This window comes from Liolophura sinensis, chromosome 1 (genome assembly GCF_032854445.1).
Source record: "Liolophura sinensis isolate JHLJ2023 chromosome 1, CUHK_Ljap_v2, whole genome shotgun sequence".
NCBI lineage: Eukaryota > Metazoa > Mollusca > Polyplacophora > Chitonida > Chitonidae > Liolophura > Liolophura sinensis.
In genome coordinates, this window is record NC_088295.1 from 75,115,449 (window position 1) to 75,129,114 (window position 13,666).

At 37.2% G+C, this 13,666-nt stretch overlaps 1 protein-coding gene across 1 annotated transcript; it reads left to right on the forward strand.

Annotated features, from left to right (window-relative positions):
• The first annotated feature begins 481 nt into the window (after positions 1-481).
• On the forward strand, positions 482-1,518 carry LOC135464000 (uncharacterized). Its single transcript, XM_064741476.1, has 2 exons — positions 482-486; positions 828-1,518. Exons 1-2 carry the CDS (start codon positions 482-484, stop codon positions 1,516-1,518), a joined length of 696 nt encoding a protein of 231 aa, XP_064597546.1.
• Positions 1,519-13,666: the final 12,148 nt, after the last annotated feature.

Here is a 13,666-nt window from a genome sequence, read left to right on the forward strand (position 1 = left end):
TTATTATCATGGCAATCAGTGATATGAATGTGGCACTCAAATCCTTGCGGTGGTAGTATGGGGTATTAACTGGATTTTATTCCCAATTCTTGACATAACTTTACATGTGCATTCATGTAAAACGGAGCCTGGTTAAAAATCCACACCTGAAAAGCTACTTGACAGATTACATGGATTACACCTAGTACACTAAACCCACAGCGAAATGTTTAATAAGCAGAAAATACCACCGGTTAATGGCATATCTGGACATACCATACAGTGTTTATATTCACAATGGTCTCATTGGTTTAAACCCATGGGTTTACCGGAAACATTTATGTGCGGAAACCTTGGTGTTAAAACAAGAAAATCTACATCCTCAACCTATCAGAAGACAGAGATGCTGTCGTGTTAGTGTAGACCACGCTTACGTGGGGGCGTGGAGGGTGTCTTAATATGTAGTTTATACCCTGGAGTGCCAAAACTATGCCTCTCAATTATGAGGTTAGCGGAAAGATACTTTCATCACTGTACTACACGTAATTTTATGGCCCAAGTATACATTGTAAAAGAATAACACAGAATGTGTGCCGTATGCTTTTGTGAATTTAATATTTACGTTTTCACTAATGTCATTAATTACAACAGGTAAAACGGTGTGTGACATTCACAATGTCAGTGAGAAGGTCTGTCAGCAACCTGTGGATGGTTGTGGGTTCCCCCCGGGCTCTGCCAGGTTTCCACCCACCATAACGCTGGCCCGCCGTCGTACAAGTGAAATATTCTTGAGTACGGCGTAAAAACCCAATTAAATAAATAAATAAACAAAACATTCACAATGTCAGTCAAGTACAGAACATTCCCGCACGACGTAACTACAGTCAAGTACAGAACATTCCCGCACGACGTAACTACAGTCAAGTACAGAACATTCCCGCACGACGTAACTACAGTCAAGTACAGAACATTCCCGCACGACGTAACTACAGTCAAGTACAGAACATTCCCGCACGACGTAACTACAGTCAAGTACAGAACATTCCCGCACGACGTAACTACAGTCAAGTACAGAACATTCCCGCACGACGTAACTACAGTCAAGTACAGAACATTCCCGCACGACGTAACTACGGTCAAGTACAGAACATTCCCGCACGACGTAACTACAGTCAAGTACAGAACATTCCCGCACGACGTAACTACAGTCAAGTACAGAACATTCCCGCACGACGTAACTACAGTCAAGTACAGAACATTCCCGCACGACGTAACTACAGTCAAGTACAGAACATTCCCGCACGACGTAACTACAGTCAAGTACAGAACATTCCCGCACGACGTAACTACAGTCAAGTACAGAACATTCCCGCACGACGTAACTACAGTCAAGTACAGAACATTCCCGCACGACGTAACTACAGTCAAGTACAGAACATTCCCGCACGACGTAACTACAGTCAAGTACAGAACATTCCCGCACGACGTAACTACAGTCAAGTACAGAACATTCCCGCACGACGTAACTACGGAGGATAGTAAACTAGTCAAATAAAATTACAGCTTTGTTGCTCACTCTGTCTTTTGAGACAGAATTACAGAAGACTTAGATGAGCTTTTATGCTGTTCTTCTTAAGAGTGGTACCAATGCAAATTCTACGATTGCAGCCATAACAGAATGTAATATGTGAGTACATACTGCTGAGCGTGGAACTAAGTTGGACATAACATCTATTTGAAAAAAATAATAATAAAAGAACGAATGCAAGGATGGCTTAGCAGTTATTTATGATACTGCTGATGAATGTATTATAGGGGGAGACTATTACTGCAAATTCCATCAAACATAGTTTAGTCACCAACCAGGCATGATGTGGTTTGCCAAAATATATTTTGTCAGTCCAGACTCACTACCTGTATTGCACCGAGTTTTGGAAAATTGCTTTAGGGCCTACTCTTTTTGATTTAAATGTTGGAAATAAAGATATTGACAAAGATTTACTGAGTAAACATTTATCATTAATGTTTAATGACGTATTCAGAAATTATTCACTTCTACGACAGCGGTCAGTCTCTTGTGTGGACATGGGTTTTACATCTTTAAATGTAAAAAAGGCCCTCACCCAGATTAATGGTACCCAAATAAAACTATGATTAATGATAATCTTGTTAGTGCGATAAGATGAAATGATAAGTCTGCTTCAGTTGACAGTTATGTATGACGTTTTTTATTGCTGTAAATTTCAAGCAGGGCGTTAATTAGTGAGTCTGTGTTCAAGCTGAAACGAACCTGTCTTCAGAGTTCTCACCATAGGACCTAGTTTACGACAGCTTTGTTAAACTTGCCAGCTCAATAGGCACCGGTTAATGAAAGTAAATATTAACTCAAGTTGTATAGATATAGAAATGATGCAGGGAATGTCAAGGTATTTGAAATGTATATTCTTCCAGATGAGGTGATTTATACATACAAACATAGAATTACCTAACTTGATTTTAGTTAGGATTAAAAATGAAACCTTCGATTTGTTACAAAGATTCCATATTCGCTATTCAAACCAATGTGTCCTTATTTACCAAGAGCATTTTCAGTTATTGCCTTTCAGTAATTATCAGCCTCGCACGTGTACTATTTATAGTGTTATAATGGTTCAGAGTATGGGCATACTGGCCAAGTACTCTATTGCTATGAGGCAACCATGTAGTTACTGGCCAAGTTATAAAGAAATTTTAGTAACTTTATTGCCGATCGTTAATAGTCGGCAACAGACGAGGCTGAAATTTTGTTAAAGGTAATTGATTGGGTAACTCTACTTTCCTACATTTGACTTGGGCGTAACCACCTATCAATGTGCGTTAAGCAGTGGTTAGTAACTATTAACGGTGATAAATCTATTCAAGAGACTATCTCAAGAAAACATTATTAATTTTAAGCATACCGTTTAGCCATAAACATCATGGTGTTGTCTTTAATAATTTATTTATTTATTTATTTGATTGGTGTTTTACGCCGTACTTAAGAATATCTCGCTTATTCGACGGCGGTCAGCATTATGGTGGGAGGAAACCGGGCAGAGCCCGGAGACAACCCGCTGGCCGCCGTCGTATAAGTGAAGTATTCTTGAATTTGGCGTGAAACACCAATCAAATAAATCAAAGAAATCAAACCAGACAGCAACAAGTAACATTTTTAAAGTCCATGGTATGACCCAACGTGGGTTTGGTCTCTGGTCTCCCGACTTCAAGTTTGTCTATTTATCTGTTTTCAATATGCATCTGTAATCAGGATGCCGAATAAGAAACTTGAAATTTCAAGGGTTTTAGCACACAAAGTATTTCTTTCTTCTCAGAGGCAAGACGAGCACAAATTATCACTGTAAAATGAGAATGGGATCAAGTCAATTATATGCACATTTATTTACCTACAACATCATTAATGATAGTTAGTGTCATAATTGTACTTGCGTATTTGAAAGTCCGAGGTATCATTCTTTCCTCTGTCCAATCCTCCCTTTATAGCCCTTGGGCTGTACGATAATCCTCAAGAAATATTTCCATTGAATTACAAATACAATTAAAATTTAAGCGCCTAGAACGACTAATTAAGAAACCCGTAAAAATTACTGAAAGCCATATTTCATGCGTAGTGAATTTTTCTACATTCCCTCTTTATTTTTTCAGAAAACTACGAGTCGTTTAATACTTAATTTCAGCCAATCAAATGACACCTTGTTTGATATGACACCTTGGGCGAGTTTCAGAATACTTTTTAAAACTCTGGCAACGAGTGATAAACACGTATAAATCAAACAGATATTGATCTCTGCCCTGTATTTTTTGGTAGTGCACGGGGGCGAAGTGAAATTAAAAATGAATCCAGTTTTCGACAAATAATTCATAATTCATAAGTTTGTTGAATGAAGTCAGAAAAGTACAGAACCTTTTATAATATACGTTCATTTAAAGACTTTAATTTACCATTCAGTAAGACATAGTCTGTATAAAAGTCTAATTAACGACGACAATGCTTTCCAATTATTTAGAATATGTCTCATTTTGTTGCAGATACAATTTGAGAGCAAAAATTAAATCGCTATTACTGATTCGTGCAGCTGTCAACGTATCGCTGACCGTAAATTTTGCCCCAGTGGTAATAAAGACATAGTCATGCATCGCTAAGATTTATTGATGCATTTGTTGATTCATAAGTTTTTAAAACCAAATTTAAGAGTACTTCACTGGTCTGGCAAATGTGTATTTACTGGTCAAGTTGTCGATTGCTTTGAGGCAATCGTTTAGTAAGCTGCCAAGTAGTCTATTGCTATGAGGCAATCGTATAGTTACTGGCCAAGTAGTCTATTGCTATGAGACATTCTTGTAGTTACTGACCAAGTAGTCTATTGTTATGAGATATTCTTGTAGTTACTGGTCAAGTAGTCTATTGCTATGAGGCGATCGTATAGTTACTGATCAAGTAGCCTATTGCTGTCTAACATTCGTGTAGTTACTGGCCAAGCAGTTTATTGCAATGAGGCAACCATGTCGTTACTGGTCAAGTATTCTGTTGTTATGAGGCAACCATGTAGTTACTGGTCAAGAATTCTGTTGTTAATAGGCGATCGTATAGTTACTGACCAATTAGTCTATTGCTATGAGACATTCGAGCAGTTGCTGGCCAAGTAGTCTATTTCTATGTGACATTCGTGCAGTTACTGGCCAAACAGTTTATTGCAATGAGGCAACCGTGTAGTCACTGGCCAAGTAGCCTATTGCTCTGAGACTTTCGGGCAGTTACTGACCAAGTAGACTGTTGTCATGAGGAAACCTTGTAGTTACAGGCGAAGTAGTCCGTCGTTGTTAGGCAAACCTGTAACTACTGGCCAAGTAGTCTGTTGTTATGAGACATTCGTGCAGTTACTGGACAAGTATTCTGTTGTTTTGAAGCAATCGCGTAGTTACTGGCCAAGTAGTTTATTGCAGTAAGGGAATCAGGTAGTTACTGGTCTGCTTGTCTGTTGCAATGAGGCAATAGTGTAGTTACTGGCCAAGTATTCTGTTGCTCTGAGGGAATCAGGTAGTTACTGGTCTGCTTTTCTATTGCAATGAGGCAATAGTGTAGTTACTGGCCAAGCATTCTGTTGCTATGAGGCAATCGTGTACTTACTGACCAAGTAGTCTATTGCTATGAGACATTCGAGCAGTTACTGGCCAAGTAGTTTATTGCAATGAGGGAATCGGATAGTTACTGGCCTGCTTGTCTATTGCAATGAGGCAATAGTGTAGTTACTAGCCAAGTACATGTAGTCTGTTGTTATGAGACATTCGGGTAGTTACTGACCAAGTAGCCTGTTACTATGAAGTAATCAGGTAGTTACTGGCCTACTTGTCTATTGTATGAGGCAATCGGGTAATTACTTGTCAAGTTGTCTATTGTATGAACTAATCATGTAATTACTTGTCAAGTTGTCTATTGTATGAGCTGATCGTATAATTATTTGTCAAGTTGTCTGTTGCATGAGTTGATCATGTAGTTACGTGTCAATTTGTCTATTGTATGAACTAATCGCATAATTACTTGTCAAGTTGTCAATTGTATGAACTGATCGTGTAATTACTTGTCAAGTTGTCTATTGTATGAGCTGATCGTATAATTATTTGTCAAGTTGTCTATTGTATGAATTGATCGTGTAATTACTGGCCAAGTTGTCTATTGCTACGAAGCAATCGTAAAGTACTGGTCAAGTTGTCTGCTGAATGATGTAGTCGTTTAGTTACTGGTTTTCTTTTGCTTGAAGTAATCATATAGTTACTACTCTTGCAATGGTGTAATCGTGTAATTAATGGCCAGGTTGGTATTAGGGGATCTTGTAGTTTCCGGTCGGCTTGTCTGTTTTAGTGACGTTATGGGTATAATTCCCCAAATTGTAGTTTCCCGGACATTTTTCTCAGGCCTTCATCATAATGAATTGAAATTTTGGTGCCCGTCTTCCCTACAGTCAAGGTCCACATTATGTTGTCGACTTTTACCAAAACTTGATCATTCTGGCCTGCATTAGTTTTTCAAGACTAGTTGCCTTAAGGTTTCCTGAGTTGAAGCTTAAGACCAAGCTCAGTTCATAGGGAAGAGATTTTATGTTGTTCTGCTGAGATTTTATCTCATTTCTCAACAAATACTTGTTTCTGATGGATGACCCTTGGGAGACCTGATAACATCCCGTGATGATTCAAGATGATTCTAGATTCCCATCTTGTCGAACAATAATTTGCACACTATTGCCCTGATTCATTAAGTTCGATCTAATCTAACTAGCAAAAACAAATATGGTTTTCGTACCATTTTCAAGAAATGATGTGCTTATTATTGGTCAAGAAAACAGTGAACATCTTGTAAAGACCTGAGTATTTGCTGCTTCATACGGTTTTCACCAGGGTTTTGAACCTTGTGTAGATTCTTTTTCTGTCTTCTGTAAATGATATTGTTTATTTATAACCAACTCAGCCACGGAGACCACCTAAATGATACTGTGAACCCATCAACCAGACTGAATGTCCTGCTCTTTGCTGACGTTGCCTTTGCTCGTCTCCATGGAGCTGATCCTGTCAGAACAACTCGATCATTTTTATAACTGGTTAATAAACATTTTAAGTGAATATTTTTTATAATACTTGAAAATGAAAATCACTCAGGAGGATCCCACCAATGCGGTCGTTGTGACATCAAGCTCATGTTGGCTTCCTCCCCGGCCCTACATGGAAAGGTCTGCCAGCAGCCGTCGGATTGGTCGTGGGTTCCCCCTCCCCCCGGGTTTCCTCCCACCATAATGCTGGCTACCGTCATACAAGTGAAACATTCCTCACTACGGCGTAAAACAATCAAATAAATAAATCATTTTTATTCATGTATGCCCATATTTATGCCCATATACTACTCCGGTGTAATATTTTCCATTGCAGGCCTGTTGAGATGTTAAGCAACTTTTTGAAAAATCTCTACATCTTATTACTAATTCTCACATCTCCATTAGTTAACAGTTAATAAATTACTAAACAAAAATTTGTTCATTCTAATACTATTATTTAATACTATCAATTCTTCCGTGACCACAGATATATTTTCGAGTCATAGCTTCATCGTTTCTTTCGGAAAATATCGGATGTGGACACATGCCCATCTCGCCAATCTATTCAGTCTAACTAAACATGACCTAACCGAAAGAGTGCATATATATAATTGTACCTAACGGCGCAAGGTTTCCTCCTACCATAATGCTGACCATCGTCTTATAAGTGAAATATTCTTGTGTACGGCGTAAAACACCAATCAAATAATAAATAAATGACCTATCGGCGCAAAGCCATGCACAAACGCCCACTTTCATGTAAATCTACTACGCAGGAAGTGATTTCCGAAAATAATAACGATATCTGTTTTTTTTAAGTGACCCAGAGTTTTCTGTCTTTCTCTCCCTCATCCTAATGTGCAGTGACATTTGTAGAACACTTTGTAACTAACGATGAGCCTCCGGGATACAAATAATAATTCCCCAAACCAACGATGAGCCTCCGGGTTACAAATAATAGTTCCCTAAACTAACCATGAGCCTCCGGGATACAAATAAAAATTTCCTAAATTCTTTAACTGCCCTCGTGGTACAGATCGCGGTTGCGACAAAATGAGTAACGCGTCCAGTAATCGATTGATTGACGTCAGTTTTCTCTGATCCGGTTGGCTAATCCGGGTCCTCTTGATCTATGGACATTGCACACGATAAGAGATTATGCCTTTCTACAGATACATGGAAAACAAGATGTCACGACAGTGTTATTTATAGTTGACAGATTACAACAGATTATATTACCGGTGAGATCCGGCCTTTTGTCTATTTACTTCGGTCAGGATTTACTTCCGACTTCAATCTCTTGCAATTCGTACTATTGCACTAAAATAGATTGTCTGTTCACAAGCTTCGAATTGGGCGATATCCGCAGAACCATATGAGCGCACTTAAGCGCAAATTAGCTAATTCGAGGGTCGCTATTACCTTATTTGGATTTTTCTGTTTAATTTCTGTCTACATTGATATGTTTCTATTAATTTAAACATGTTAGGTGAGTTTGCTTACATCTCATTGCCCGTACTTGCGATTCAGATTTTTGTACCACATTTGATAACACCAATCAAATAATAAAAAAATTATTGAATACTGATCTTACTCAGTCGTCTAGAACATACCTTGCGTCTTTCCAACATCACTGAAAACCGTTGACTGCCTCTCTTTTCATAATTCCGTGTTATTTTTTAACTTTACGTTCTTAGTTCTTTGGTGCTTTGTGTTATACGTCGTTTTGGGAATTGGCCCTGCGTTTATTGACCTGGAACGTCCTTATTGGTTGACGGCTCACATACGAATGTATACGAATTATAGATTCTCATATAGGTTTGCATTCATATTGATTTAGATTAACTGATAACACTCTCAGTTTAAGATATACTCGAAAGCGCTTAGTCCATTGTGTGTTCTATGAAGACAGGAAGAACAACAATGAAAGTATGTCAAAATATTAGTGTTGATAGTCTGCGAAGAACGAATTTACCTGTATTTGTAATTACTGGATCTACATTGGTAATACACATGTACCTGCAAACTTGACCGTAAAATTGCATTTGTAGAAAACTGGTTCTTAGCGGTAGATAATTTCAAAGCTATTAAATGATAAAAACTCATTTCATTTGACCTTTAATGTTTCCGCTTACTCTGTTTTTCGAGGATACTTTTTATCTTTGTGGGTTAAATCTCCGTGTAGGTTTATTGCATCTACCTTTTTGAAATGGCACAACAATAGCCAGTTTTACACGCTTTGTCTTTTCACTAAACTTTTGTAGAGAAGGTTTTGTGCACTAGACGTGTTTCTTCTACCAAGGGATGTGAACAAACAAAAGGGCTCAATGGACCATGCAAGCAAAGAGAAGACATTCAAGTTTACGATGGTCATAAGGTCATGTTCATCTTGTCTTAAGATGACATCTGATAACTTCATTTGTTTTTCTTTCAAACAAAGCGAAAAACATACCAAGCACCTAAACACCAGGCTCCAGGTATAAGCTGAGTACTACGCCGTTCATTTATATATTTGGTACTTGTTTCACGCAATATTCAAGACGGCGGTTGGTTAAATGAGTAAAGGAATGCGTGTGTTAAAGCAGATTTGGCAAGCAAATGACAATGGTGGAGGACAAGTTGTTATGACGGCACAAATGACTCATTAGCAAAATCAACTACAACTGTCGCCAAACAACGAAAGCGGGATTCAAACAAATTATGACAAGAACGGATAGACTGATACACAATAAAGAGGACAACTAAAGATAGATATTGAGTGTAATTGTTTTCTGAATTTATTTTTTTTGAAACAAGATATATTATGAATGTATTCAGCAAGAGAAACACTATCGCGACAATGACAGCTACCACAGGGGGATAAACCGTATAGTTCCTATGTTCAGCTCAATTCATCCGCATTATGACGATCACAGATGGATGAATAAATTCACCATGCGTCAAAATGGGGACGACGTCCTCGAAAACCTTGAAAAAGGAAGCCAAAAATTGAAAATAAAAAAAAATATAAAAAAGAAAACAGAAAAAAGCAGTGAAAACTAAACAAAAGAAAAAAACACAAAACATCTTTTTTTTGCTTTTTTTTTCAATCGTTTACATACAAAAGGTAAAATGGAAATGCACAGCATACAATGTGCGGAAATGTTTCTCCTCGTTTGTGAGAATACTTGCAAAAAATTAAAAAAATCAAACATGCATATATATTGTTCCCAATCATGAAATATTTACTGTTTATGGTCTACTACGTGCTCGTAGACAATGCATCTGGCGATACTGTGTTCCGGTTGACGATGCAAACTGGTTCATAACGATATCTGACACACGCGAACGTATCTATAGACGGGTAACCTAGATCTCTAGAAAACGTAAAAATCGTGCAAACTTCTCATGAAAGACTGTGAAAAGTAATTATTAATATGCTCTTTTTGTATGGCGGGTATTTGAGACCACCTTTTGGTTTATATCATCATTGCATAATAATGTTCTATATGAAGCTGCCAAGTATGTCTAATAATTGTATACTTGAATGCAAATGTAATGTTTTTATACAACCAAAGGCGTAAATCGGAACTAGCCAATCAGAATTTTATATAAATATAATTATGACTAAAATTCTGTTTTACCATATTTGGAAGGAGAGAAGATCTAAATCATACACAAAAAAAAATTGTCAGACATTCATCATATCCTCACTGAGAACAGTAGGCATGTATGCAAAGACGATATATAAAAATCGGTGGTTTCAAATTTAAATGTTATTTTGTCATTTAAAAAAAGTGATGAAACCATTTTTTTTTTACAAATAACTCTTTCATTCGACGTTTATATCATGCTTTTGTTTCTATCTTCTACTTTTGAGGTGAAAAAGGTGTACTTGGGTGAAAGTTATTGGTGAATTCTCAGTAGACTCACATGCACGATCACGCCAAATTGCACACTGACGCACGCTGGCATAGTCAGCTGTGTAACATTCTGTGTCGCTTATGCCAGAATTTTATCTTTTTAAGGATTGGATCGAGTTTTCATGGCGTCCGTAGCTATACAGACAAACGGATACAGAGATACTTTTCTTTATTTTAATGTTTTATGTCGTTTTCAGGGAATTTTTAATTTATGCCATGGGATTCAAGTTTCAGGTGGAGGAAATAGTAGTTCCACCCTTCGCAAGTAACTTAATGAAACTTGCGTTCTAAAACCTCAGCAGAACAAGCGGGAGTTACATTTAAACTCACGATCCCAATGGCAAGGGAACCAGTAAGAAAATCTTGTCCTTTTAGAAGAGAAGAGTTACTAACCACTGCTTAACGGAGATTGATATATTTATTTATTTATTTATTTGTTTATTTATTTATTTATTTATTTATTTTATTGTTTTTTTTTTACGCGGTACTGAAGAATATTTTACTTACACGACGCCGACCAGCATTATAGTGGGAGGGGAACCCACGGCGATCCGCAGGTTACTGACAGACCTTCCCACGTACCTGGTGGCTTCCTCAATATGAAATGATCATGTAAGTGTGAAGGATATAAATGTAAACTGAAATGACTATATGAAATGTTGTAGATTTTCTTTTCTGGGGATAAATTATCAATAGTTATGACTGGAATGTTATTTTGGCCCCAAACATGAATTAGTATCAGACGCATTCGTGCATGTGCGGTAATCTTAATATCCGGATTACAGGCCATAATCTTAATCCAGCCGGATGAATTGGATTCTGATCCTTTGTGATTATTCATAAACGCCTTGAAATAGATGCTCATTTCTTCGTGGAAAGTTTGACAATGACAATCTCTCTCCTAATACACATTTTCCATAGGTGATAATAGCCCTTTCCTTGTGTAGAGAGAACATGCATTTATTCAAACAGGTTAACATCGAATCCAACTTGACAGCACGAGGAAAATGAACATCTGACGATTGTGTCCTTGACGTAACATACATCCACGTATTTACCACTTTGGGAACACTACTAGCTTGGTGTGATATATGTAGGCCTACATACCAGAGGATCCATAGCTTGATATCGATAAACCTTTCGCGTATGAATCCAGGGATATCATTATGATGGGTGCTGTTGCAAATTACAATGGTTTTCTTTTCACGGCGTCTGTCACGTTACATCTACATACAGCCTAGGCCTTAAGGCTGCCTTCTAAGTAAAGCACTCTTAAAAACAGTCAAAAATACCAATACAAATGAGCAAATAAAGTTTACCAATTTTTTTTTCAGGAGACATATTTCAGTGTGGAGAAATGGACCGTGTAAGAGCATAAATACGACAAAAAGAAGCTCAGTCATCCTTATATGTTATTCATTTGATACGCCTCCGTATTTAGAATATCTGTTACATTATTTCATTCATACTTTTAGGTGTGACACAATCTGTGACTAGAAGCTTCATTGTGTATTATCACAAAATCTTTAAAATATATGTATACATTACAAATTGAATCTAAGTAGTAAGTAGTAATAATATTACTTTGCCGACAGACTTACAAATAATTATACACCAGCAACAAATTATTGAATATGTAAAGTACTGATATTAAGGATCAAGAGAACAACAAGGATTAAAGAGAACAATCCATACGTTACTTTTCGTGTGTTGAGTGAACGCTCACAGCGTGTTAAAGCTAGTATTAAAATATATGTAAGTTTTAAATATATTATTTGCTTGGGTGCATTTTTAAAGTAGTTATTACAAACTAATACTGTCAGGGTTTACAGCCTGTATTGTATTCTACCAGAAGGCGTTATCATTAAAATGCATCCGTTTTTTTTTGTATTTATTATTATTATTTTTTGGATTTAAGTACAGCTCTTTATACTAAAGATTTAGCAAAAGTCCAAGTAAGACCAGGAGGCATGTTTGCTATGCACTGGTTCCAAACACGCATTACTACGCGTGACCCCAGCTAATTCCCAGGGCCCGTGTTTATCAAAGGCCTTAGATTCAAGTCAAAAATTCAAACACAACTACAAATAAAATGTTTTGCTGTGGAAAGTTTAAAATTTGTTTTAAGTTTGTCTTTTTAAGAAATTCAGATTCTAGTTTGCTTGATAAATGCGGGCCCAGTCTATATGGAATCTGGGCTACACCTTGCACGTGTAACCAGAGTTAGCAATCATCCTTTTCGGGAAGATCTTTGCTAAACCATTCATGAATTGGAAAGGTTATACTGACAAGTACTGATCATTTACTTTCCATTACAGGACCACAGACACTATTCCATTCCTAAACAAATATACAGTTAGGCCCACGTAAGGAAACAAAAATGTAGACCTACAACAAAAAGAAATGAAAGCTGGTTATACCTATCGATACTTGGTTATTGAACATTTTGATTTTTAAATACGCTAAGAGGTTCTCGTAGTTTAAGTGTCATTCCTTATAGGCTATGTATACCGTGTGTTCCATTACAAAAGGAATCCCGTTACAGATCCGGGTTTTACATCACTTACAGTTTTTCATATGCACCGTTTTTGCGTATAAAGTTGGATTCGAGCCTGTTTCACTTATATGTGGGTGAGCAAGTGTAATGACAAGAGTAATCCGGATGAAATAAATAACTCAATACAGTCCATTTACATACTTCTGTTTATTTTAGGGTCAATGTGATGACGCGCACACCATAGTGTACCCACCCTTTTCAAAGAATCTGCTAATCCCAAAACATCGTTAAGTTTATCCGTGTATAAACCAATCAGACCATTACTAAAACGTAGCTATATTAAATAAACCCTGAATATACTACAGCTATGTGGGCCCCAGTCGTATATAAAGTAAAATATTCTTGAGTAGAACTCTAAACAAAATAAATAACTAAATAGAACTAGGCCTGTGTGATCAGGAGTTCGAATCCAGCTTCGACTGACTCGGCTGTCGGTCTCACAATTGAAAGTCTTCCAGATGCCTGTGGCGTGGTATGTGGTTTGAGTGAAATATGCGTTGTAGTGCAGATAAAAACAGTGTATGCAAAAATTATACTAGTTTTATCAGCTGATTTTGCACACGTATATTTTATTGATGTTTTATCCAAGTTAGGAGGAGCTCCTTAAT